Source organism: Geotrypetes seraphini, chromosome 5 (genome assembly GCF_902459505.1).
Source record: "Geotrypetes seraphini chromosome 5, aGeoSer1.1, whole genome shotgun sequence".
NCBI classification, from domain to species: Eukaryota; Metazoa; Chordata; class Amphibia; order Gymnophiona; family Dermophiidae; genus Geotrypetes; species Geotrypetes seraphini.
This window is the reverse complement of record NC_047088.1, coordinates 69,080,383-69,108,363: the sequence shown is the minus strand read 5'-3', so window position 1 is coordinate 69,108,363 and position 27,981 is coordinate 69,080,383. Positions and strand designations below refer to the sequence as shown.

The 27,981-nt window shown below is 45.8% G+C and overlaps 2 protein-coding genes across 3 annotated transcripts in view; one reads left to right on the top strand and one right to left on the bottom strand.

Annotated features, from left to right (window-relative positions):
* Window positions 1-1,465: 1,465 nt before the first annotated feature.
* RPL36A (ribosomal protein L36a) lies at window positions 1,466-8,573 on the top strand. Its single transcript, XM_033943990.1, has 5 exons — window positions 1,466-1,638; window positions 2,048-2,153; window positions 4,838-4,905; window positions 6,475-6,597; window positions 8,499-8,573. Exons 1-5 carry the CDS (start codon window positions 1,636-1,638, stop codon window positions 8,517-8,519), a joined length of 321 nt encoding a protein of 106 aa, XP_033799881.1. The 5' UTR covers window positions 1,466-1,635; the 3' UTR covers window positions 8,520-8,573.
* Window positions 8,574-10,644: 2,071 nt separating this feature from the next.
* GLA (galactosidase alpha) overlaps window positions 10,645-27,981 on the bottom strand; it is a 60,073-nt gene continuing 42,736 nt past the window's right edge. For both annotated transcript variants that reach the window (XM_033945716.1, XM_033945715.1), the window contains one exon: window positions 10,645-12,517. In XM_033945716.1, coding sequence (XP_033801607.1) covers window positions 12,206-12,517 — 312 coding nt within the window. In that variant the 3' untranslated portion in view covers window positions 10,645-12,205. The remainder of the gene's footprint in view (window positions 12,518-27,981) is intronic.

Below are 27,981 nucleotides of genomic sequence, written 5' to 3'. Positions count from 1 at the left end.
TCTACTGAGCAGGCCAGTCTAACAAGCTTGCCAAGGGTTAGAAAACAAGCAAAAAATCCACCAAAAAGATTCCACACAAAAAGCAGAAGAGCAAATACAAAAAGAACAACTGTGGAACTGATGATCTTGATGAAGCCTTTTATTCAAGTCTTATATTCAACCAATCTTAATGTACATGGTGCAGTTCAGAAAAAACAACATAAAAATGCACAGTAAATGGACTGTGGTATAGACCTGACATGGAAAGTGTTTCGATCACAAACTGCCTTCTTCTGGGGTCCAGTACTTCTATTAACCACAAGCAATGAATTGCAATTTTGCAAAACAAAATATTGTGTGCTGATAAATCATAGCCTTGACATTATTGCTCAATTGGCTAAGCCATGAAGTCTTGCATGCTGATTTAAGCAAAGGGTAGAGATATAAAAAACTATAGGTCTGAAAATTTGAATGACTCTTTCTCTGAGGAGTCTTGAATCAGTCATCTTTATTTTCAAATACTATAACTGCATCATGGGAGTCATTTACTAATGATATTAACATGCATTATTTACCCATTGAAATATAAGAACACTTAACAGTTTACTGTCACAGCTTTATTCATACTTTCTCTGAACTTGCTACTATTCACAAGGAGATAGGAGAATTTGGTGCATGAATCTCCCTTGACTATGAAATGTGGAGTTAAAATCATATTTTGTGGGAGAATGTATCCCTTATCATGCTGCCTAAATTAACATCTGTGGTGTAAAGGGATTTAGTGAAGCTGCAGTCCCTAGGCTTAGGGCCTGTCAGAAAAGGTAATTGGTATGAGAAAATCTGTAATAAAGGGAGAAAAGAATAAACAAAATGGAGAGGATGTATAGATTGGGTGTCTCCAAAAGGCAATTGGAAACCCAGCCTTTGGGTTCCAGCAACTTCTAGATGCTTGCAGTGTATGAGACCCAAGCAGTGTTTAGATTTCTCTGAATGGTGGATTTCAAAAATATGAGTAACACCATCTGGCTTCTCTGGCCTGCTGCTTACGTTGGCGTTGGATTTCCCTCTGACATCACTCCCTGTCAAAGCCAGCCTGCCTCCCTCCCGCGACCAAGAAGTGATTCCAGAGGGGACCCAGGCCGGAGAATTTGCTCTCGCTGGCGAAGATTTAAAGAGGTACGAGGGAAGGGAGGTCACGAGTGTGGTGTGGGTGGGGCAGAGAGGTGCTGGCACTGCCACTGAACATATCACATACATGAATATTGTCTGTCAGGTGTGTCACATCAGATGAGAGGTTGAAAGCCACTGGTTTAGAGGGCACTAAGGACTGGAGGATCCTAACAAAAACATGTGTCAGTTATCCGACTCCAGCTCCCTGGAGTCAGCTCAGTTTTCAGGCTTTTCCAGTTTTCTGTTTCTATTGACCATGATCTACTACTAAAGCCTCTTCCTACGATAGGAAGCATACTTAAGTTAAATACAAGTACTGTACAGTATGCTGTACTTAGTACATACTCACACACCTCCCTGCCAGCAGGGGGCGTAGGGTACATCTCAACCTCGGCAGTGAATCCAATTTGTCTCTTCGCTACCGGATACTATACACTTCCGCTTCCGGCCTTTTTTCTTTCTCTCTGGTCTGTTGCGGGTGGCAAGATGGTAAGTACTCGGTAGTTTTTTGTTTTTTTTCACTAATCCGTCTTCATCTTCTGTTGGGCTTGGCGCTAGCGGCCCCGGAGCTCCTTTATAGCTCTTTTGGGATTCCGAGGGACCGGGGTTGTTCGGTATTGAGAAACTTTATTCGGAGTGCTTGTTCTCGGCGCTCGCTACAAATTTTGTTATTCCCGTGCTGAGCTGACTGGCGGGCGGGGAGGGCAAGCGTGTCATGGATAGGTACTTCTAAAAAGTAAACTACTTTACCCTCTCCCTTTTTTTTTTTTTTTTTTCAAAACCGCGCTAAGGGGGTGTGGGGGGCGCCGGTGGCGTTCGAGTACAGCTTTTTTAAAAAAAATTAACTCTGTGATAGTGTGCTGCAGGATTTACAGGTTATATTTTCTGCTATTTCTAGGTGAACGTCCCAAAAACTCGTAGGACTTATTGCAAAAAATGTTGTAAGCATCAGCCTCACAAAGTGACCCAGTACAAGAAGGGCAAGGACTCTCTTTATGCCATGGGTAAGACATAATTCAGATTATTATTTTTTGTTTTATTTTTATTTATATATGTGGGTTTCAGACCATCCTTCAAGACAGTCTCCCTCTAAAGCGGTTTAAACTTAAAGCAAGAGGACCAACATTCCAGTATACATCAGGAATGCATGAGTAAAGTACCTACTGTACTTGAATGTAAAAAGTATGAGGTAAATGCTTATGTAAATAAAAAAAGAAGTCGAAACTGTGGAATCCAATGATCTTGATGTGATGTTTATTAAAATGCAATAAAAACTGCAAATTCCACTTCAGTGAGTGACTGACATGTAGTAGAATATGGACCTAACACAGTCCATGTTTCGGCTAACTATAGCCTTCCTCTGGGGTCCAGGTCAGTGTACACTTGATGTTATAGGAAGGTGGATACAAATATAAGATAAAATCCTTGCTCTTAGTGAGACAGGAACTAGAAAAAACGTGTCTGCAGTGTAGTAGTACATCCTTTTTATACCAACTCATACCCTGCACTCTCGGGTCAGTAAGAATCCTCCAACTCCACTCACTTAAAAAGTTATGTATTCATTTTTTCCCTAGTATTTCCCGGGAGAATCTCCCACCATCTGCTTAGCAGCAGAGTCATTCTTTTGAGGGAGTTGCATATTGATTAACTATGCCTCAGGCAATCCTTTCCTACTGCTAGTTTTTTTTTTTTTTCCTTTTAGGTGTGTGTGTGTGGGGGGGGGGATCTAATAGTTTCCTCCTTGTGGTATTTCAGCTGACTTGGAGCAAATTTTAGGGACATACTGCAACAAGCAGTATACAGGTAGTCTCCAGGTTAAGAACGAGTTGCGTTTTTAAAGCTATTCTTAAGTCGAATTTGTATGTAACTCAGAACTTATAGATTTTAAGATTCTTGCTGCTTATCTCAAGTTTCAAGTTTATTAAAAAAAATTTTAAACCGCTTAATCAAATTTCTAAGCAGTGTACAATATAAAATTTACATAAAAACAGATTAAAAGTCGGGGATACTAGATAAAACCAAAACAACTTAATAAAACACATAATTTGACAGATGGATTTACTTCAAACAATAGGAAAAAAGAGGGAAGAACTACAATCGTAAAAGAGAAAGCGAAACAAACTCCCAACTTACAAAAGGGTTAATTTCCCTACCATTGGTCCCTGTTCTTAATGTGGCCATGCATCATTCCTGAATCTGCTACAGTAGGAGTCTATGCCACTGGAAATACTGCTCAGTGAAAACAAATGAAACCACAACCACATTCTTAAATACGAATTGTACTTGTCAGGTGTCTGTAACTTGGGGACTACTTGCACTTTCAAACTTGACCAGGTGTTCGTTGGGCAAAGTCCAGAATACTGCTGTTCTCCTCATTTATGGCTTAAAAACATGGGAGTATATTACTCCTTTCTATCAAAAATTGCACTGGCTGCCAGTGGAATCTAGTTATGTTTAAGTTTTCATGCATTTGTTATAAAGTAGTTTTTGGTATGTCACCAGGCTACTTGCTCCCTTATTTTTCTTTGAGTCACTTTAACAAGAATACACGGAGAGTACATCTGTTTACATACCCTTCCATAAAATCTTGTCACTACAAGAGGTTCCTCGAGAGAACGTTTTCATTTCAGGCCACCAAATTGAATACATGGCTCGGCAAAATGATGTTAGAAGCTTCTTCTTATTTAGATTTTAGAAAATTGCTAAAGACACAACTATGCAATAGGCTGTTATGTTAACATTCTTTGCTTTTTTAACATATCTTCCTAATTTATTCATTTTATTCACATGTTTCTATTTTATCTTGATGTATTTATTAGAATTGCATGTATTGCTTTTCTGTTGTTAGAACCTTCCCGGTATGGCGGCATATAAATAAATTATTATTATCACTTCTAATGCTCAGGTCCAGACTTGACCAGGTGTTTGTTGGGTAAGGTCATCACTTCTAATGCTCAGATCCAGACTATCACTAAGAAGACACTAGCAGTGACTCTGAAAGATGCAGGAACTCCTTTCTGTTATCTTTGTCTTTATTATATTTAGTATGAGTCCTACTACTATTAACCATTTCTGTAGTGCTGCTTGACGTACTCGGCACTGTATATTAGAAAATTCAAGACATGGTCCCTGCTCAGAAGGGCTTACAATTTTCTTAACAGGCAAATATGACAAGTAGGGGGTTGGAATGCCTAGCAGTTAGTGGGAGGAGTTAAAAATAACCTCAAAGAAGTTGGTCTTGTGTCTGGATTTGAACACAGCCAGGGACAGAGCTTGACGTATTGATTTAGGAAATCTCTTCTAGATGGATTTGCTTGCACTGCCTCCTTGAGGTGCAAATCTATCTCGTGCAACTCTCCTCTTCCTTGGGCCTGTTAGCTAATCACTGCAACAGTTGTCTCCTGCCTCGAGGTTGAGCTTAGAAAAGTGGTGCAAAAGAACTGCTGACTGCATGGAGTGGGGGGGTGGGGGTCATGTGTCCCCTTTTCAGGTAAAAAATATGGTAAGCCTAGTAACACCAGAGTTTGAATACATATTTGTTTTGTGTGAGTGACTGTGGCTCTCGAGGATCGGAATTGCCTACCCCTGACCTAGTCCAACCAATGCAGGGACAATCTGACTATGGTCACCAGAACCTACATGTGTGTGTTAACTGGTGAAGACTGAAGATTTTTTTTTTCTCCTGCAGGAAAGAGAAGATATGATCGTAAGCAGAGTGGCTATGGTGGTCAAACGAAGCCTATTTTCCGTAAGAAGGTAAGCATTGCTTAACGCATAAGGTGTAGAGACGGTTTTGACAGGCCACCTTGATTTGCAGGAGTTTGTTCACTTGCTATGAATAAACTTGCACTGGTTATTGAGTTATAATGCAATGGTGTGCTTTCTGCTGTGCAGAGTTATGAAGCTTCCCATTTTGGGAAGGGTGGTGGGGGAAGTGTTTTTAGCCAGTCCTGTTTGTTTACTTATATCCCAAGACTATTGGGGTTTATAATCTTGGTGCTGCCCATTGAAATCAGAGTTGTTGATCCCATGATACATCAGGATAGTTATAAATCCAGGACTGGCCTTAAATCTCCTCCTGGCAACTGTTGAAAAGTAATCACATTTAAGTTACTCCTTGGTTAAATTCCTAGTGATCCAGGGGAAGGTAAAAGGTCATGTGATCACAGCAGTTATTTTTCCTTTGAAAGAATTGGTTTTGTTATGAAAGTTGCAGTTTCCTCAAGCAACAACTAAAGCAACCTAAACTACCGTTTATACTCGAATATGTCAATCCCAATATAAGTCGAGACCCCCATTTCCCCCCCCCAAGGAGGAAAAATGGTTGACTCGAATATAAGACGGGGGCTTAATATTCAAGTGCCATGCCCTGCCAGGCTCTGCACCCAGTGTCCCCTCCCTCATGCTCTCCCCTGCTAGGCTCTGCACCCAGCCCTCTTCCCTTCCTTACCAGGCTCTGTACCAAGCCCCCCCCTGCCCTACCAGGCTTTGTACCCAGCCCTCATCACTCCCTGCCAAGCTCTCCACCTAGCTGTCTTCCCTCCCTGCCCTACCAGGCTTTGTACCCAGCCTCCCCTCACTCCCTGCCAAGCTCTCCACCCAGCCCTCTGCCCTCTCAGGCTCTGTACCCAGCCCCCCTCACTCCATGCCAGGCTTTGCACCCTGCCTCATCTTCCTACCCTGTACTCCCTCTGGTGGTAGGCCGGGTCAGGAGGGATGCTTCCTGTCTCCCGTCCGTCTAACTCTTTTTTTTAACCTCCCTGAGCTTTTCCTGGTCGGCCCTGCACTGCTCTCTGAATGACCGCTGCTAGTTCTTGTGGGACGAGAACTGGCAGCGGCCATTCAGAGAGCAGCGCGGGGCCCCATGACCTTTCATGCAGAGAATTTAACTGTTTTAATAAAACATCCTTTCTGCCTCTTCCTCTCCCATTTATAGCCTGGTCCTTAGGGAACCACATAGCAGGGCTATTTTGTAATCCTATGTTGTGGATTTTAAATAACACAAGGTATATATTACCCTCTTTGATATCCACAATTTCTTGACTTGTTTCCTATCATCCAGCTAAAATTTTGGTTAGACTTTGTAAATGCTGGATTGAATTGCACTGTTATGTGGTGCGAGTCTTCATCTTTTCTTATACTGCTTCTGTAGAGTCAGTTGTTTGACTATAATATACCTTTACTGAATGAAGAGTAGGTAGAAACATATTGCTCATCATATGCTGAATCTGAAATTCTCTGTAGGTCCCATGTATGGGAAATCTTTTAACTGAAAAATGTTTGGTTGGAATAGGTTCCCTGAACTGATCCATTTTTTTTCTCCAGGCTAAGACCACCAAAAAGATTGTCTTGAGGCTCGAGTGTGTGGAGCCAAACTGCAGGTCTAAAAGGATGCTGGCTATTAAGAGATGCAAGCATTTTGAGCTTGGAGGTGACAAGAAAAGAAAGGTACAACATAAGGGAATAAACATTTTCCAGCTTTCACTATGACCCAAAGGAAAATGCTACAATTTCTTACCCAAATCTACCCATTCTGAATTTTAAGATATTTGCATTGAAATGAATTGCAAGTGTCCTGCAAATTCATTCTGGACATCCTGAAAACCAGATTATAAGTTGAGCTGTTTGGGCCTAGTTTAGGAACCACTTAACTGCTTAGGTTTGGTTAAATAACTTTTGGCAAAACCAGGAACTGTTCATTCTTAAACATAGGAGAGTTAAGACATGCTATGCAAGACTGGTGTTGTGTATTGGTGGACAAGCACATGTGTTCATTAATGGGCTTCATAGTTTTTTTGGTGAGCAGTTTTCCCTGTCCCCTTTGGGTCACATCTCATTATGAACCAGGGCTAGGGTCCTGATGATAGAAATCCTCAATCATAGCTACATGGAGTTTTAGCCTTTTTGTGAAAGCACCTTCTAACAGTTTATATACAGATTTATATTAGAATTCTGCCTAAGTGTAACCCTGTAAATATAAGCGTTATCTTATGGATATATATTTTAGAGGTGGATGCACACAGGCGGAACATGAGTGGGATTGACTTAGACATATGTATGGCACTTAGCATACAAATGTAATAACTCTGTGGATGGCAAATTATAGTTGCCTATTTTTGCCAATACACTAGTATCCTATAAACGAAGGTAGGTATGGCAGACTTTTGGGCTTTCTGATGTAACATTCTATGGATACAAGTGAACCTTGATGCCACTGCATCACACAGCTGGAGCCCAGAGTTCAGTTCTGTGCCAGTTAGGATTTAGTGGATGCATTTGTGACAAGTACAGCATTTTCTGCTGGGTTTGGTCCCAGTTTCAGTAAAAAAAAAAAAAACAACAACCCCACATCACAGGGACACGGGTGTTACTGGATTATAAATAGAGAAAGGGCATCTGGAAACCACTGCAGATTAAAGAAAATCTTATGCCACCAAGAGAAGTAGGAAGAGAGAATATGGTGTAATGTCTTTCTGGTATAACAATTCTCATAGGTTCTTTAAACGTGCATCAGGTTGATTTGATTTAAAAGCCAGTTACTTTCCCCTGAATTTATGAATGGTGCCTAAATTTGTGCAATAAATTAAAGAGCTGTTAATAATTGACTGGTAGCAATCAATCATTGATGTTAATTGGCACTAATATAGACTTGCATGCAGATCTGGCAGTGCAAGATTCTATAATCTGTGCCCAAATCCTCTTCTGTTTCACACAAAAGGGAGTATGGCTGTGGGTGGGTTAGGGTTATTTCAAAGATTACACACCGTGATAAAGAATTTGGGGGATGTGTGCCCAAGTTGCACACCAGACTGAAGTCCTCAAGCCTAAAGTTGGGCGCAAGAATCCCCACTAGGCGCTATTCTATGATGGACACTCAGCCTTGAGTGCCCTTTATAGAACATTGCTGTTTTTCAGCACCATTTACTGAATCTTGGCCAAGGGAATGTGGTACTTGATGTTGGTTTTCAGTTGACACAGGTTATTTTCTCTATTAATCTTCCCTGAGTTTGAAGTGTTGCACAACATCTAACAATAACCAACACAATGACATGAATCAAGACCACATATCCATCTACTTTATGCATGCTGTGTGTGGTGAGGGAACAAGAGCACATAGCTTTTTTTGTGAAATCTCGTGTACACACGTTATTCCTCTGATCTAAACCTACCCATAGGAACAATTTCTTTTAGTGCAACTGGAAGTTGGCAGTAGGTATAACCCATGCATATTTCTGTTACTAAGCCCAGTCCAAGATGACTGGACTCCTAGTTTTGATTTGGAGTTGCATGTTGCCATTTTTCATGAGCAGATATGGATAACTTTTTTTTTCTCTCTTTCTCCCTCACAGGGCCAGGTCATTCAGTTCTAAGCTCCTCCTTCCATTGCTTTGTTGCATATTGGAATAAAGATATTTGAAACTTTCCTCTAAGCGTGTGGTATGATTTTTTGATCTGCAATATTGTGCCGTGGACTGTACATAATCATTAAACCCAGAATCTTAATAATAGGAAGGGTACATTTGTGCATTGATATCTATACTCCCCCCCTCCCACGCATGAGAAGTCTTTCATAACTAATTCTGAAGCTATTGTTGGGTGTTTATCAACTTAGAGCACGGACTGTCCCTTGAATGTTTCATGTACAGCGCTGCATACATCTAGTAGTGCTATAGAAATAAATAGTAATAGAAAACTTATTGGTAAATAGGCAATACTGTAAATAGTGGTAGAAGTAAGAAATAACGTGGACCTATGTGGCTCACAGTTTGCTAAATGTTTATTCAGTTTTGATATACCACCATTACTGACTATGCATCAGAGCGGTGTACAGTGCCACAGTAAAATCATAGGACCTCCATAACATATGATAGGAAAGTGCTTATTCACAACAAAGAACAGACAGAGAAGTTCAAGAAGTCAGAAGAAACAGTACAGACTGTATCAGTCTCAAAAATGCAACAAGGCAGCCAGCTAACAAAATCCAACATGAAGGAAAATGGCAGCAAGCCAGCTTTAACCTATTTGCCACGTGTGTACTGGGATTTGAGAATCTACCTGCACATCCATATTATGGACCCCAGTGATAAACATCCCCAATCTTTATGCTATGCAGTTAATTTGGGGAGGAGGTCTTGACTAACCCATAAAGTCTTGGTCTTATCCATGGCCAACATTAAATTACTACTAATCCAAGTTCTGACCATAGAAATATTGCTCTACCTGCAAGGAAGCCTTAATGCTAGATGAAATCAGAAGTTGAATATCATCTGTACATTTGGAAAATGTACCCCCTAGATTTTAGTTCTGACAATCCCAGTAAAATTACCATGATTAATCTTAGCATTTGAGCTGAAACCTTGGCAGGAGAGAGAAGATTGAGCAACAGTTCAAATAAAATCAATTGACTGAACAACCAGGTCCTTTGCTTGATCTGATAAACTAGCCAGGGCTTTCCTTCAAAATACTCTTGATTAAATAATAAAAACTGCACAATAAGTGGAAAAGCAAACTGTTTGATAAAACACAAAGATTAGAAACAATGTCTTGTTGGTTTGTGTCATCACCTATACTTAAATTAAAAATTGCCAAGAATTATAACTGCATTAAGATCCACCCACCCTAGCATTGCTTCAGTTTGAAGTTATTCTATTGAACATATCTGCATACCAAATGTCAGGCTGCAGCAGCAACATTGAGACTGATATTTTGAATGGAAGAGGTTAGCTATGGGAGCCCTCTGACCCCCTGTCTGTCTTGCAGCTAACACATAGCTCATTGCAAAGTATTGTAGTTTACTTTTTGGAGGAAGAGTCATTCCACACAACTTATTTTAAATTTCACACTGCTTTTTGCTTTTCACTGGCCAGAATTTGGTAATGGTTACCACCTCCTGCTATATATCCAGACAGAAGAATGCATTTGGACAACCTTATAAGATTTAAGTGTTCTTCTATTTTTCAAATTAGACTGGTTTTCAACAGTTTTGGATCTGGAAGGAAGGCGATGCTATGATGTGGTAGATTGAACCATTACCTTTTATTTATTTATTGAACTGTTTGTTTTTGGGATAGATCTATTTATTTTTTGGTAAAGGCTGCAGTTCAGACATGAAAGAGCTTATTGTAGAAGCACCACTTGCATTTTGGACATTCATAAACCAGCCCATAGACATCTGTTCCAATTTCACAAAGCTGGAATGTGGAAATCTAAAACTGAAGAACATCCAGTTGGCAAGGGACATGTTTTGGGTGAGACCAGGATAGGCCCAGAAAATGTTGCCCCTGAAAGTGCAATTGACAAAGTTTACTGAACTCTAATAGCTTCAGGAGAAATAATCTCTTTCTAAAATGGCTGACAACCATTTATGTACCAGCTTATACAGTACAAGTCCAAAAATCTGGACCAACCCAATCCTTGAGCAGTCGGAATTTTTGGATTTTCTAGATTCTCAGGCAGTACTTTTAAAATTTTGAATTTAAGGAAGAATAAAGAAAAGATGAACAAGTAAATTTTATTGATTTATTAATGGAAAAATACAGAATGCTTCTTTTATTAAATAGGGTATAGTTACAAGAAAAACAAACATATATTATGTCTCTGAATTAGACCACATTAGGAGAGGGGGACTAAGAATCAAAAAGTGTACAAAATATTGAAATACAATTAATGAATACACAATATCACTTTTATATCTAATACATAATATTCTAAACATATTTTTATCCCCTCTCCCTCCCTTCAAGTACTTTCCAATCATACATTACATATTGTATATCATATTATAGCATATTGGCCACAAATTTCTAAAGTCTTTTACGCTAATAAAGGACCCCCAGTTTATGGATTGGTAACCCCTCTACCTTCGAGAAAAAACTTAATTACAGTGGATTATCCAGCATGACTTGTCTGTCCAACATCTACCAAGATTCCCAACCTTAACAGCACAGATCCAGAGTACTCTTCATCATCCCAGTTTAATGTCCTCTCTACATTATTTTCCCACCCTCCAAGTTACTCTCTTCTGCTGTCCTCAATCAGCTTTGCCAATACTGCAGTAAAGAAGCAGGCATGAGACCATTTCAGGATAGGCTCCATCCAAAGTTGCCCTTTTCCTCAGTAGCACAACTACTGCATGCTTATATGCCGGTGGACTCCCATTCAAGTCTATCCGCCTAGTTTTTAATTTTGGGCCACAGCAATCTTGCTTTGAAAGCAGTGCTTGAGAGAGAGGTCTTAATGCATTTTCAATACAGGAAGACCAACCTTCCTGTAAAATAAGGCACATCTTAATTACTGACCATTTAGCTGCTGAAGGGGCAACTGAAGTGGTAAAGTATACATTTACTGTTCAGCCTGACCAAACATGAACATACTATGAAAATGTTCAAAAGAAATCCTCATAAAGCGTCCCCAGAATGCCATATATAATATTTATACTACAAAGCTTGAGTGTAGATAATGACACGGGAACAAAGTTTGTTCCCATCCCCTTAGGCACTGTATTCATTTGCACAAGCCTCAAACACTTATGATTTTATATTTAAATTTATTATAGTATAAAAAGGGACAATATTTGTACAACTGCTTATAAATCACAAATCGAGCCTTCCATTTTGATCTAGTTTTGATACAAAAGATTACCAAAGATTCAGTTGCCTATTGTTTACATAATCAGGAAAGGTAATTTGATTGTCTTTCATACTTGGGTGTAGAAAAGAACCTAAACTGTGTAGTGGATGAACAGGGAAAAAAGTGTTTATTAAATGTTGGAAATGTTCCTTGATGCCAGCAACAATGAATGAATCTGTTGCAGTAAGATAATTGACCAACTGGGCACATGATAGGACATTGTGGATGGTAGGAGTCTGATTAGCAGACAAGACACAAATGATTTCATTTAGCAGTAGTTCATTTAAATCCAAAAGCAGTTTAAAAAAAAAAATTGAATTCAGTTGTCAATTGTCTAAGATGTGTTAAACGTTTACATATTGATATTGGTCTCAAGTTTTTAGAGAATGACACGGGGACAAAGTCTGTCTCTGTCCCCGTCCCAAGGTTAACCATGGGTACCTGTCCCTATGTCATTCTCTAGTAGGGGAGTATCTTCAATTGCAGTCAACTTCAGCAGCACAGTTCCTGTTGGGTTCACCTGGATGTCAAAGGCTGATGTACAGTTTTGTAGCCCAAGATCTTTGTGGGTTGGTAAGAGTTGGTTGATCATACACTTCTGTTTACATGTCCAGACCTTGCCCAGAAAGGCCAATATAAGCACAAAATTACGAGGACCCCCAATTTCACGCCGGTTCACCACAGCAATTGCTAGGGCTCCTTTTGATAAAAGACGCACCCACAGTTCAAAGTCTTCAACCTGTGTTGCAAAGAATGCAAAAAGTGTTGTGTCAAACCATAGCACTCAAAATATCAGATATAGGTCTACCTTAGTTCACCTCGCTTATCAATAGAACCTCCTAATTTTGGGAAATCTCTAATGACTAATACTGCCTCCAATTTTGGACCCTTCTAAGCTCAGTAAATCATGCTGTGATTTCACCCAATTAAAAACAACTCAGTGTGGAAAAGATGTGGCTCCTGCTGAAAATTGTTTTATGTTGGATAACCATAACAGCTAACAATTTCACTTTATCGTCCCTCCAGATCAGCACAGCACTGATGTGTTTTAACACACCTCTACCAGCAAATGGTCTGTCTGATCTCTGGTATGCCACACTTGACTGGTTGAATCTCTCCCCCCCCCCCCCCCCCCCAAATTTTTACTGTACAGGTTCCTCAGCTGTAAGCCTTGCCACTAAATACAGGCAAGACATATATAGCTTTGAGAGCCAGAGGGGTCTGTTCCAGTGTGAATTAAAGTTGTATGTAAAAAAAAAAAAGTCCTAAGGCTTTGCCTGTCTGAAGGGAAGCCTTCAATTAAGGTCAACTGCTTTTTATTGCTAACCCTATATGAAAAACCCAATAAGTAATCCCTTTTGAAATAATCAAGGTAAGGTGGCATCCAATCAAGTAATTTGTAATAATGAATATATATACAGTGGTACCTTGGATTACGACTATAATCCGTTCCAGGATCATGCTCGTAATCCAAAATGCTCATTTATCAAAGTGAGTTTCCCCATAGGAAATAATGGAAACTCGCTTTGATAAGTTCCCCCCCCCCCCCCCGCAGTGATCGGGCACCCCCCCCCCCCCACCGCTTCTTACTTTCATCTGGGCCTGGGCACCGGCATGTCCTGTGCCGGTGCCCGAAGATCGGACTCCTCTTCTTGCTGGGCCTTGAGCATCTGCGCATGCTCAAGGCCGGCGAGTTCACTCGGAGAGAGCGTGAACTCGCAGGCCTTGAGCATGCGCAGATGCTCAAGGCCCAGCAAGAAGGAGTCCAATCTTCGGGCACCGGCACCAACGCATAGGACATGCCGGTGCCCAGGCCCAGATGAAAGTAAGAAGCGGGGGGAGTGCCGGATCGCGGGGGGTGCCGCTCGCAATTCGAGGCACGCTCGGTTTCCGAGGCGCTGATTTTGCGAATGTTTTGCTCATCTTGCAAAACACTCGCAAACCGGTGCACTTTTAAACCGAGGTACCACTATATATACACACACATATATATATATACATATATAAAATAAGTGTACCCTCAGTGTGATTATGAAAGCTAATGGGACACTGAGAATACCAGAGTTCTAGGCTTAAACATATTAAGGTCCATTTTCAAGCCATGCTTCACACCATCATAGGCGTACACAATACAGTGGTACCTTGGTTTAAGTGCATAATTCGTTCCAGAAGCATGCTCTTAAACCAAAACACTCGTATATCAAAGCAACTTTCCCCATAGAAGATAATGGAAACTTGAACAATTCGTTCCACATCCCCAAAAAACACAGTTACTTACCGTAACAGGTGTTATCCAGGGACAGCAGGCATATATTCTCACATGTGGGTGACGTCATCTACGGAGCCCCGATGCGGAAGCATTTTCAAGCAAACTTGATTGAAGATTTAAGTTTGCTCTGCTGCTCCACGCATGCGTGCTTTCCTGTTCCACTAGGGGGCGCATCCCCTCGTGGTCTCCAGTTCACTTAACTAGCAAAGAAGCCAACCTCGGGGAGGTGGGCGGGTTGTGAGAATATATGCCTGCTGTCCCTGGATAACAGTTACAGTAAGTAACTGTGCTTTATCCCAGGACAAGCAGGCATGATATTCTCACATGTGGGTGACCTCCAAGCTAACTGAAGAGGGATGGAGGGAAGTTGGCAATTTAAGCAAATAGATTTCGCAAAACCGATTGGCCGAACCGGCCATCGCTCCTGGACAGTGAGTCCAGACAGTAATGGGAGGTGAAAGTATGAACCGAAGACCACGTGGCAGCCTTGCAGATTTCCTCAATAGGTGTGGACCTGAGGAATGCTACGGAGGCTGCCATCGCTCGGACCTTGTGTCCCGTTACTCGACCATGCAGTGCGAGACCAGCCTGAGCGTAGCAGAAGGAGATGCAATCGGAGACTGGGTGACCTAACCGGTTTGGGTCGAAGGACAAAAATAATTGTGGAACTTTCCGGTGTGGTTGAGTGCGTTGGAGGTAAAAGGCCAACGCTCTCTTACAGTCAAGAGTGTGGAGCGCCACCTCTCCGGGATGAGAGTGGGGCTTGGGAAAAAAACACAGGTAAGACAATGGACTGATTGAGATGAAAATCAGACACTACAATGTCAATCAAATACAATGATATCAAATCAGAACCATGGACAAATCCCTGCGGAGTTCCACAAGGATCACCTCTCTCACCTACGCTCTTCAACCTCTTTATCTCCTCCCTAGGAGCCACTTTAGATACCCTAGATGTCACATCTTTCAGCTATGCTGATGACATCACCATAATCCTCCCCTTCGACCCATCAGAGACCACCACCACAACAAAGCTAGAAACAACCTTAGACACAGTAGAAAAATGGATGATGGATCACAAACTAAAACTAAATTCTGAAAAAACAAAATTCCTTTTGCTCGAAAAAGCCCAAACTCCTACCATCACTGAACTGAAAATCAAAAATACCAAATACCCAATACAACCCGAACTAAAACTCCTAGGAGTTATGATAGACAGATGTTGCACAATGCAGCCCCAGATCAACAAAACAACCCAGAAAGCTTTTCTAACCATGAGAAATCTCCGTAAAATCAGAAAATTCTTTGACCAAGCACAATTTAGACTAATCGTCCAATCCCTAGTCTTAGGTCTGCTGGATTATTGCAACTCCCTATATCTTCCTTGTCCAGCCACTATGATAAAACAACTCCAGACCATACAAAACACCGCCCTCAGATTGATCTACTCACTCAAAAAATATGATCACATAACAACTGCCTTCTTAGACTCTCACTGGCTACCCATACAAGCACGAATCCAATTCAAATTCAACTGCCTGATATTCAAAGCATTACACGGCTCTTCCCCCTCCTATCTAAACAACCGCTTAAACCAAATCTCCACCTCAAGACACAGAAGAACCTCAAACCCTTTCCCCTTCTCCCCACTCAAAGGCACACAACGCAAGAAAATGTTTGACAACCTTCTGGCAACACAAGCAGCAAAAATCAACCATTCCATCTCCAATCTTATGACAATATCAGACAACTTCAAAACATTCAGAAAAGAAATCAAAACCCTGCTTTTCAAAAAATTAATCCAAATATCTTAACCCCTCCTCTTTTACCTCCAGAAGATTCACCTACCTTCAGATAACCTTACCCCAAATTACCCACCTTAACACCTTCCAATTAAACAAATACCATAAATAGATTGTAACCTACCCTCTTTAACTGCATTCCATATGTATTTTTCATACAGTTCTTCACTGTCAGTTTAATTTCCATCCTATAAGTTCACATAGAATTTTTCTTTTGTCAACCATCTTTATTTTCTCTTCTTTATTAATTTCCAGGTACTTTAGTTAGATTGTGAGCCTTCGGGACAGTAAGGGAATTTTTTAAGTACCTTCTTACTTCTCATTTATAATCTTAATGTATATTTTCTTCAAACCGCTTAGAACCTAACGGATGTAGCGGTATATAAGAAATAAATTACATTACACTACTTTGGGCATGAACTTTGGATGAGTGCGGAGTACCACCTTGTCGTGATGGAATACCGTGAAGGGTAGGTCCGCCACTAGAGCTTGTAGCTCACTAACCCGCCGAGCGGAAGTGAGCGCAAGCAGGAAAATCACCTTCCAAGTGAGGAATTTTGGATGGCATTTGTCTAGGGGCTCAAAAGGAGGTTTCATTAGTTGAGCCAGAACCACGTTAAGGTCCCAAACCACCGGAGGAGGTTTGAGAGGAGGGTGGACATTCAGAAGACCCTTCATGAAGCGAGAGACTAGGGGGTGGAGCGAGAGGGCTTTCCCTTCCAGGGGCTGATGGAGGGCTGCAATCGCACTGAGGTGTACTCGAATGGAGTTGGTCTTTAGGCCGGAGTGAGATAATTGAAGTAAATAGTCAAGGACCAGGGGGACGGGGACCGACACCGGGTCCTGGCTGTGAGAGGAGCACCAGGCTGAGAATCTGGTCCACTTTTGGGAGTAGCAGGTTCTCGTTGAGGTCTTTCTAGAGGCCTCCAATATCTCCTTGACTGATTGAGACACGGGGAGAGAAGTCAGGGGGAAAGAAACCAAGCATTCAGATGAAGAGATTGAAGATTGGGATGTAACAGCGAACCCTGACCCTGTGATAGTAGAGAGGGAAACCGAGGCAGTGGATCTCTGACACTGAGTTGAAGTAGAAGGGAAAACCAAGGCTGGCATGGCCAGCGGGGAGCAATCAGGATCAGGGTGGCTTGTACTGTTTTCAGGTGGACGAGTGTCCGCAGGATCAGAGGAAACGGCAGGAACGCGTACAGGAACCTTCCCTCCCAGTCGAGGAGGAAGGCGTCGGCCTCGAGCCGGTCCGGGGAGTATATCCGGGAGCAGAAGAGAGGCAGTTTGTGATTGTGAGGAGATGCGAACAGATCTATTTGAGGCATCCCCCACTGTTTGAACACCTGTCGTAGGGTTTGAGAGTGCAGTGACCACTCGTGTGGCTGGAGGAGGCGGCTGAGTCTGTCCGCCAGACAGTTTTGTTCTCCTTGTATGTACACCGCTCGAAGGAAGGTGTTGTTGGAGATTGCCCATTTCCAGAGGCACAGGGCTTCCCGACAGAGGGACCAAGACCCTGTTCCTCCTTGTTTGTTTACATAGTACATTGCTACCTGATTGTCGGTTCGGATGAGGACCACCCGGTCGTGGAGCAGATGTTGAAAAGCTACAGCTGCGAGATAGATTGCCCGGAGCTCTAGCACGTTGATGTGACAGCGGCGGTCTTCCGCTGACCACATCCCCTGCGTGCATAGGCCGTCCAGGTGGGCTCCCCAAGCGTACTCTGATGAGTCCGTGGTGAGTACCTTGTTGTGATGAGGGGCGAGGAAGAGTAAACCTTTGGAAAGATTTGAAGAGTCGGCCCACCAGCGGAGCAATCTTTGCAAGGAAGGAGTCACTGTCATGGGACGGTCGATCGGGTCCCGTCTTGGCGCCATTGAGAGGCCAGGGTCCATTGAGGTATTCTCAGATGGAGGCGGGCGAAGGGTGTGACATGGACGGTGGAGGCCATGTGGCCTAGGAGAGTCATCATCTGTCGAGCTGATACCGAGGTCAGCAGAGAGATCCTTCGACTCAGACTTACTAACGCCTCTAGGCGCGGAGGGGGGAGGAAGGAACGGAGGCGAACCGTATCCAGCGTGGCACCAATGAACTGTAGGGACTGCGAGGGGCGTAGTTGGGATTTTGGGAAGTTTATTTCGAACCCCAGACTTTGTAGGTAGGTAATAGTCTGTTGGGTCGCTGAGATAACCGCTTCCCTGGATGGGGCTTTGATCAGCCAGTCGTCCAGGTAGGGGAATACCTGGAGGCCCTGGGAGCGTAAGATTGCTGCGACCACCACGAGGCACTTGGTGAAGACCCGAGGTGATGATGCTAGGCCGAAGGGGAGGACTCGGTATTGTAGGTGCCAGTCCCCTACCTGAAAACGCAAGAACTTGCGGTGGGCGGGGTGTACTAGGACATGTGTGTACGCCTCCTTCAGATCGAGGGAGCAGAGCCAGTCGACCTCGTCGATCAGGGGGTAGAGGGTCGGAGGGGACAGCATCCAAAATTTTTCCCGTACTAGAAATTTGTTGAGGCGTCTCAAGTCTAGTATTGGGCGTAGGTCTCCCGTTTTTTTCGGTACCAGGAAGTAACGGGAGTAGAAGCCCTTCCCCCGTTGGTCGGGGGGGAACCTCCTCCACTGCCCTGAGGCGAAGCAAGTCTCGAGCCTCGGAGAGGAATAGGGGTAGCTGCGTCCGGTTGGGAGGGCAATTCCTTGGGGGGTTGTCTGGAGGAATGGCCCAAAAGTTGAGAGTATCCTGATGAGATCACGCCAAGGACCCATGCGTCCGACGTGACTTGTTCCCAGCGAGGGTAAAAGGCTTTGAGGCGACCTCCGATGGGAAGGAGGCCTGGGACTATGGCGGAGGGGGCCCGCCCCCTTCCGCGGGTCCAGTCAAAAGGACGGGGGTGGTTTGGAAGTCGCAGGCGGTTGGGACTTGGGCATGGCCCGGTGGTGGGCTTGCGGACGCCTGGGTGGAGGCCGCGAGAAGGGAGGGGTGGATTTTTGTGGGTAGCGGCGTGGAGGGGCCTGAACAGCCTGGGCGCGGGCGGTTTAGGTTTTTGCCGGACGAGGGAGGCAAACGAGCGTTCGTGTTCGGAGAGGCGTTTTGTGGCCGCCTCGATCGTGTCATCGAACAGTTCTTTTCCCACGCAGGGTAGGTTAGCTAACTTGTCCTGTAAGTTGGGGTCCATGTCGACCAGGCGCAGCCAAGCTAGTCGGCGCATGGCGATAGCAAAGGCTGCCTCTCTGGAGGAGAGTTCGAAGCCATCGTAGGCCACGTGGAATAGATGGAGGCGCAGGTTGGAGAGGGACTCTAAAAGCAGGCCAAACGCTCCTTGGCGGGAGGCCGGTAGGTCAGTCTCAAAGGCTCTCAATAGTCCAATGAGGTATTTGAGGTAGGATGTGAAGGTGAAAGTGTAGCTTTGCACCCTAGAGGCCATCATGGCATTCTGATATAGTCTCCTGCCGAACTTGTCTAGGGTTCGGCCTTCTCGGCCTGGGGGGACCGCGACTGAGACTCGGGATGGGTGGGCCTTTTTCAAGGAGGACTCTACTAGCAGCGACTGGTGGGAGAGCTGGGGTTGTTCGAATCCCGGGTAGGGTACTGTGCGGTACTTGGCCTCCATTTTGGAGGGTACGGCTGTGACCATGTAGGGGGTCTCCAGGTTCCTGAAGAAGGCCTGTTGGAGTACCGGGTTAGGCGGTAAGCAGAGGGACTCTCTGGGCAGTGATGGCATATCCAGCTCCGCTAGGTATTCCTTAGAGTATCTGGAGTCAGACTGGAGGTCTAAGTCCAAAGCGTGGCCCATGTCCTGGACAAAGCGAGTGAAGGATGGGCGAGATGTTCCTAAGGCCCCGTGCGGGGTTGGTGAACGAGACCTCCGTCAGGTGGAGAAGGATGGGGAGGCTTCCCTCGAGTATCGAGGTTCCTGCTCCGATCCACGCTCCGAGACCGGGGAAGTACTGTGAAAGTGTTCCAGGGTCGTAGATCTCCGACGTCTCGAGGAGCCCCTCGGAGACGATGTCGGGGTTAGAGGTACCGATCGATGTCGAATCGGTGACCTCGACCCGGACTCCCTCGGTGACAACCTGCAACCTCGGGTCGGGGTCCCGGTCCGAGGGGGAGTTCGGAGGATGCGAGGGTTGGAGAGTGATAGCTCAGCCACCCTTAGCGGTCCCGTACGAAGTGTAGGTGAACGGCCTCGTAGAGTGGGGGAACCCCGGGCCTTCTTGGAGGTACGGCGGTTTGAGGTTTCTGTCGTTTTAGCACTACGTTTTGCACCACGGCGGTCTGTGGAGGGAGAGCACCTCGGGTGCCTCGGTGAGGAGTCCGAGGAGGATGGAATGCGGCGAAGCTTGCGCGCTTTTCTTCGAGGTGGCTCGACGCGAGGCTCAGGCTGGTCTGGCACCTGCGGGGTCGAGGTTGAGGCCGGTTGCAAATGGGCCATTGCAGCGGACAGCTCCAACGAGATCATCGCTCGGAGTAGGTCCTGGAAAACGGGCACGGACAGCATCGAGGGCATGTCCACTGCCTCGGTGCACTCCACCGGGGGCGACCTCGTATCAGAGTATTCCCGTGTGGTGGAGGCACGGCCCGAAGGCTTGGAGGGCTTCGCCGGGGCTGTGCGCATGGGACTTCCGCCATGCGTCGCCGGCGTCCCCGAGGCTGGTTTCTTTGCTGGTACAGAACCTGAAGAGGGAAGAGGGGACTTACCCGGAGCCGAGGTCTTCTGTTGTCCCGAGGACTTCGGGTTCGAGTCTCGGGGCGATGCCGAGGTATTCGGGGCCAAGGTCAAGGCCGGGGCCGAGGCCGACCTCGAGGCCGAGGTAGAGGGTTGGTCCGGGGCGAAAAGATCCGCCATGCGGGCTTTCCTTCGACGGAGGGCCCGGTTCTAGAAAGTAGCGCACTGGGGGCAGGAGTCGGTTGGATGAGCGGCCCCCAGGCAGAGGATGCACTGGCGATGCGGGTCTGTGATGGAAAGAAGCCGCTCGCACCGGGAGCACTTTTTAAAGCCGGTCAAAGGCCGGGACATAGAATCGAAACTGGCCGCGGCTCGAATAGCCATGCGGCCACAGGGACCCGGAAGCCTCCGGGTCGGTGAAAAATGAAGCAGGAACAGTTGAAACAAGAAAAAAACTCGCGCACAGCGACTAAATCGAGAAAAACAAGAAAAAAATTGCGGTGCTAGAAGGCAGTTGGGGCAGAGCCTGAAAAAACACGACTTCTAGGCTCAGCGGAAAATTTTGAACTGGAGACCACGAGGGGATGCGCCTACTAGTGGAGCAGGAAGGCACGCATGCGTGGAGCAGCAGAGCAAACTTAAATCTTTAATCAAGTTTGCTTGAAAATGCTTCCGCATCGGTGCTCCGTAGATGACGTCACCCACATGTGAGAATATCATGCCTGCTTGTCCTGGGATAAACTTAATTACCATTAGGGACGCCTCCACCGCTGCCTCTGCCACAGACCCATCCATGCGGCTCCTCCAATTCTCCTCCTCTGCTGCTGTTGGTTGCCTCTCACTGCCGGGTGGTGCTGGCTAAGCAAACGCCACCACTGCCGCCGCCGCAACAGAGCCCAACTGGATACTGTTGGCTCTGCCGCTCCCGGACGCTGCCCCCCCTCTCCCCGGATGCCAATACCCCTTCTGCTGGGACTCTCAAGTGCTGGCTCACTCCTGCCAGACGCACCCCGACTCCCATGCTCCACCCGAGGCCACCAGCGCTGCTATCGCCTCTTCCCCCTCCTTCCCGACTGGCCCTGTCCTTACCCCTGCACCGCCGGTGATAAAAGTGCCTGCCGCCGGTCTGCTGCTGAGCCTTGAGCATCTGCGCATGCTCAAGGCCTTCTGGATCTCATCCTCACCGAGATTATCATGATAATCTCAGAGAGGGTGAGATCCAGAAGGCCTTGAGCATGCGCAGATGCTCAAGGCTCAGCAGCAGACCGGCGGAAGGCACTTTTATCACCGGCGGTGCAGGGGTAAGGACAGGGCCAGTTGGGGAGGGGGGGAAGAGGCGATAGAAGCGCCGGTGGCCTTGGGGGGAGCAATACTGTTGGTTCTCGCGGTCGGGTTGGGTCAGGGCTCGCAAATCGAGTCAATGCTCGATTTACGAGTCAAAAGTTTGCTGAGTGTTTTGCTCGTCTTGCAAAACACTCGCAAACCGGGTTATTCGTAAACCGAGGTTTGACTGTATATGTTTAAATTATATAAGTGCAAAACAAAGAAAGTGATTTAGATTAAATGCTACAGACTGGTGCAGTTTGCAGTACTTAAGTCTTCCAGAGGCCTGAGTGTTCAAGTTGCAGTCGCAGATTCGCTTTCTGATGGATTGTCTGTGTCCTCGGGCACAGGATTTTCTCCATGGACAAGCAGGATGAGTCAGCCACGCCTTGTAATTTCATCCAATGCTCCCAAATCGGATTTGCCTCCTCTGAGCATGTGCAGGTAGCCCCATATAAGCCCAACTAGCCCTCTCACCTCAGTTTACATTATCCGCATTGCCCAATGGTCAGATCCTCACTGCTCTCTAAAAATAAATAAAATAATAAAACAACCCAACAAGAACAAAACAAAAGCAACTCCATCTAGGAAGAACTACTTAAGGAGGACGATGAGCAAGCACATCTCATGGAGGCCCGCAGAAAGAATAAAATGCTCCTATGGGGAACACCTCCTCAGGCCCAGCTCCACCGCACCGGGCACTCCACCAGCAAGATCCAGCGATCTTAAAGCTGATACACAAGACACTGCTTCCCCAGGGCAGCCAGCGCTTTGGGCATTATAGTGGCAGAGGTTCTCCCGCTCCCTCTGCCTGCTCTGCTGCTTCCCTGATGCAGCCTGTATGCCAGCATTTCAGCAGCTGAGGGTCTCCTACTCCCTCCAACCGCACCCGCCGCTTCCCTAATACAACCAACCCTCCAGGCATCAGTGACAAAGGGCCTCCCACCCCCACAACTAGCCGGCATGCTGGGCCTCAGTGGCCGAGGATCTCCTATCCCCTCCGCCTGCTCTATGATGACCCCGTTGTAGCCAGCACTTAAGGCCTCAGTGCTGAAGGTCTCCCACCCCCTCCTCTGCTGATAGCCTGATGCAGTCGGCACTTTGGGCTCAAGCGGCCAAGGGTCCTCCTACTCCCTCCGCCTGCGTTGTTGCTTCCCAGATGCAGGGTTCAAGTGGCCGAGGGTCCTCCCACTCTCTGCGCCTACTTCGGGGACAGTATCCATCAGTGCCTGAAGGCGCCAAAGCAGCTTGGCTCTATGGCTTCAGAGGGAACTCTGATGTCGAGGCAGCAGCCGGCCCCGCCTGCCAATGACAACACCATAGCCGGCTACGCCCCTTAAAGGGCCAGGGCTCTGAAGAACAGAACACAAGGTTCATCACCACAGCCGGTTACGCCCCTTAAAGGGCTAGTGCCCTGAAGAACAGAACACAAGGTTCCAGCACAGGGCCTCAGAACAAGGCACAAGCTCTGGACCCACTTCCTTAAATGGCCAGCATTCAAAAACCCTACCTAATCCTCTGCTTCAGACTCAGCCAGTCAGGGAAATGAATGGAGCACAGGATCACACTGCATATCCTGGAGCCCTGCTAGAAGAATGGGCAGCCAAAAAAGCATCAAAACATAATTCCTCCCTCCTCCTCATCAGACAAAGGAGCACCTAAGCACATCACCTCTGAGGACTAGCAGCACAGCTACAAAACCCCATGAACCTCTTGGATCAATCAGAGGGGTCTACTTTTAACATCAGCAGATCTCCCATCGGGGGCGACCCCCCCCCCTCTGAGTCAGCCATGGTGGAGGACTATCCCTTAGACCAGGGCAATGAATCCCATTGTCTGTGAGACTACACCTCAGCCAGAGAAGATACCTTCGTACCAGCCCAGTGGGACTCAACTGACATCCTCATTGACCTCATAACAGAAATACCCAACTGGATTCTACCCTGGAGGATAAAATCTACTTACAATGTTCTCTAGAAGGTGTCCAAAATAATGTCCCTCTTGACACAAGCCTGGCACGAGGAAAACACCAAAATTCCTTGGCAGCACTCCTAGTCCACAAATGGCCTGGACTGCCATATAAAAAAAAAAAAGGAAAGAAGGAAAAACACCACTCTCTATCTCGGTGGTCGCCAAAAGACTTGACCAAAAAACATCAAGTCCGTACAATGATAACCAATCCATCACGGTAAAATCGGTACCCAAGAAAGCATGGAGCACTTGTGCGCATGCCATAACCTGGAAAGAACTCAGTGCACAGACTTCATAGTCAAAAGTTCTACCAGGGCTTCATGTTGAGTGCCTGAATAGGCACTCTGACCTTGCTTCCTCCCCCCCCAAAAAAAGGGGGGAAACCCGCAAAAGGGCACTCATGACTCCCATCTTTCAGAACAAACAAAAAACAAATAAACCCCTACTCGCCCGTGGGAGTAGCAATTGCGTCAGAACAATCGGCATGGTGGCGGACTAAAGGCCTCTGAGAGAGGATACCTGGACCAGCTTGCGGAAGCCCCCCTTGCCCTGGAGAAAAATCTCTCTGGAGACAAAGGGAAGGAGACAGTAGACACGGCATTGAGAATACAACACTCCAACCAGTACCACAGGCACCACAATGCCTCAAGGCGATATGACGGCTAGTCAAAATAGCAGTCGTACTGCAGAATAAATAAATAAGCAATAACGGATCCTGCTCATTCAATGCGGGTCCCAGTTTGTTTTTTGATTTCTTTTGACCACTCACCACCGGCCTCCCAGTTGGGAGCCGCCTCGCCATCTTTGTTAAAGCCTGAAAGACAATAACATCAGATGGATGGGTATTGAGGAGGTATCCGTATCTTTTGAGACATGGATACTGAATCAGATTCCACTCCATGCCACTATCCAGGCCCAAACCAACACAAACCTGCGGAACTGCAACCTCAAGCAAGAGGGATAGTAGCAATTTCATGGGCAGAGCACAACCAAGGATGCTTCTCTCCCAACTTTCTCATCCCCAAGAATACGAAAGACTTCAGGACATCCTGGACTTCAACAAGTGCGTCCTGATAGAGAATTCCATACACATACACATCTTCAGAACCATTCCACCACTAATCAAGAAATACATCTGGCTAGCCGCCTTGGACTTACAGGTTGGATTTTCACACATGCCAATACACCTATCACACAGAAGTTTACGCTTCCGGATGTGGTCCCATCACTTCCAATACCTAGTCCTCCTATTTAGACTCTCTTCGGCCCAAGAGTCTTCACAAAAGTGTATGGCAGAAGCAGCAACCAACTGCCGCAAAAGCACATTAGATGTCTTTCCCTACGTGGACGATGGGCTACTGGTAGGAGCCTCAGCCCCAAAGTTGGTAGCTGCAGCCAATACAACCAAAAATTTTCTACATTCCCTAGTGACTGCCAAGAACCCCATTCTAAGACCTACGAATTCACTGGGCTTCATTGGAGCAAGGATATGCACAACTTGCAGCACAGCCTTCCCACCCTGGGAAGAGGAGAGACAATATCCACAATAATGCATCACATCTCACCAGCACAAGGGGCAACAGCATGGACCCTGCTATACCTCCGGGGCCACCTAGTGGCATCCAACCTTGTTGTCCTGCTAGTCATGCTTCAAACATGACTATTCAGAGGTACCTTCAGAGAAGGTGAAACCAACACACTAAGCCCAGGTCTCAAAATATCATCGACCAGTCCATCCGCAAAGCACCCAAGTGGTGGACAGAATACCGCAACCTCTACAGAGTCAAGTCCTTAGAGCAGCCCCATGAGGGATGCCTCCAAATAGGGTGGGGGAGCCCACCTCTGCCACTTGGTGGATCCTGAACCCCTGCCAAGGCAAAGCGACATATCAACTTCCAGAAACTCAGGGCCACAGGCAAGGCCATTCAAGCCTCCGCCCCAGATCAACAAGACTGCCCTGATCCAAAAAAACAAACAACAACCAGGTAGCCATGTTCTATAAGAACATAAGAAGTGCCTCTGCTGGGCAGAGCAGGGGTCCATCGCATCCAGCTCCCGCAGCGGCCCATGGATATACGGGCCCCCTCACCCTCCGGAGGGTGCCTCCTTTCAAGCAACCTACCTCCAGGCCACCCACAACACCCCGATGGACCACCTCAACTGGAGTTTGAACCCTAAGGGGCCCTCCACCTAGAGGTAACACAGTTCCTTTTACAGAGATGGAGCACAGATTCTACTTCAGGACGCCTCCACAGCCAAGGAAGGGACACTTTCATGTTCTTTGGGGTCCAAGACCTGCTATAGCCCCCCAAACACCTTTCATCGATGGAAGGCTCTAGAAGACCAGTCCGGACAAAGTGCATGGATTCTCATAGCCCTGTGCTGGCCAAGACAAGTGTGGCCCCCTTCCCTGAAGCACATATCATCACAACCAACAATGAAGCTTCTAAATCGCTCAGACCTCATTACCCAGGACCAGGGACACCCCAACCGGGGGACCCTGGCCCAAACAATATGGGTGTCGAAAGGCTGACTAGCCCCTTCCATATACCACCAAAGGTCACGGAGGTCATACTAGCAGCCAGAAACCCATAAAAAAAAAAAAAGGAAAAGGCCTATGCACTCTAAGGAGTCCCAGAACTGGTGCACCTCAGAAGGGAAAACCCCTTCCTCTAATGCCTACTCAACCTGCTCACAGCAGGCCTCAGGACAAACCTCATGAAAATTACTTGAGCAACATATCGACCTTTCACAGCAAGGTAAAAGGTGGACCCATCTTAGCACGTGTACTGGTAGCAAAAATTCCTGAAGGGATGGGATAAACCTCCAGTCCGTCACCCCCACCCCAGCTTGGGATTTCAGCACCCAAGTCGCTCACCAGGAAGATGGCCTTGCTCATCACCATTGTGTCAGCAAGATATACAGATTGTTCAAAATACCTCGATTAAACTGATTGAAAACGCTAGGAAACCGTTACTCCGGAAAGCTCATTGGTTGCCAGTTGCATATCGAATAATATATAAATTAAACCTGCTTACCTTTAAATCAATAACATCAAAGACTCCAGCTTTTATTTATAAATTCTTAATTCCCTATAAAACTTCAAGAGTATTACGATCAACTGATCAACATTTATTAGTTGTCCCATCGCTAAAAGTTATAGGCACACGACGACAGACTATTTTCTCAGTTACAGCCCCTCTAGCCTGGAACGCTTTGCCGATCTATTTAAGAGAAGAAAGAATTTTAGATAAATTTAAGAGTAATCTTAAAGGATTCCTTTTTAAAAATGCTTTTATTGATTAATTGATTTTTATATTTTATATTCTAACTTCTTCAATCATTTTAAAATCCTCTACCTTTCCCCATTGTTTTTATCCTTAAATGTTTCTATTATATTGAAATGTATTTCTACTCCTCATCTTACCTATTGTTTTCAAGTTTGTCTAGTTATGTTATGTATACTTCGGATATTTTAATGTGTCTTAAATTGTTATAAATATATATAATTTTGTAATTGCTGATGTACATCGCCTAGAACCTGGAATAGGCGATTAATCAAATTTTATAATAAACTTGAAACTTGATATGCAAATATCCCATATATGCAAATTTCCCATGTTTATACTATATGGAACATGCACTCAAAATTTCCACCAAGGGTGAGCTCACCCTTCAGCATCAGGAGATAGTGCTCCCCACCTTCTTCCCAGGACCGCACATCATCCACATGGAGCTGCGATCATGATTGGTGCATCTAAATCCACCGCACACAACCAAGGCAAGAGTAACCCAATTGGTCTTCGACTTTAACTCCAACAGACCAGGAACCCCTGTAGGAAAGTACACCATCTCTGAGTGGATCTCAAGTTGCATCCCCTCTGTTACGAGAAGAGGGTTTGTACCCAACAAAGCCACGGCACACCAACTGAGGGTCAACACCATACCTCACTGGAAGACATTCGCAAGGTGGCAACTTGATCCACCCCCTCCCCCCACCTGCCTCAAACATTACTGCTTGGACCGTCCCTTGCAGACCACTATCAACTTGGAACTCAATAACTTCCAAGCTTAAATCATGCCCCAGCCAAGGGACTCCAGCCAGGGACTTAGAAAGATGCTGAACTCAGAGCCTCTACCAGGCCAGCATCATTAAACCCTTGAACT

What these genes read in the sequence shown, in the direction of transcription:
- RPL36A (XM_033943990.1), top strand. An exon ending in AGCCTATTTTCCGTAAGAAG is followed by an intron (nt 4,906 to 6,474) that starts GTAAGCATTGCT and finishes TTTTTTCTCCAG; the next exon opens with GCTAAGACCACCAAAAAGAT. An exon ending in GAGGTGACAAGAAAAGAAAG is followed by an intron (nt 6,598 to 8,498) that starts GTACAACATAAG and finishes TCTCCCTCACAG; the next exon opens with GGCCAGGTCATTCAGTTCTA.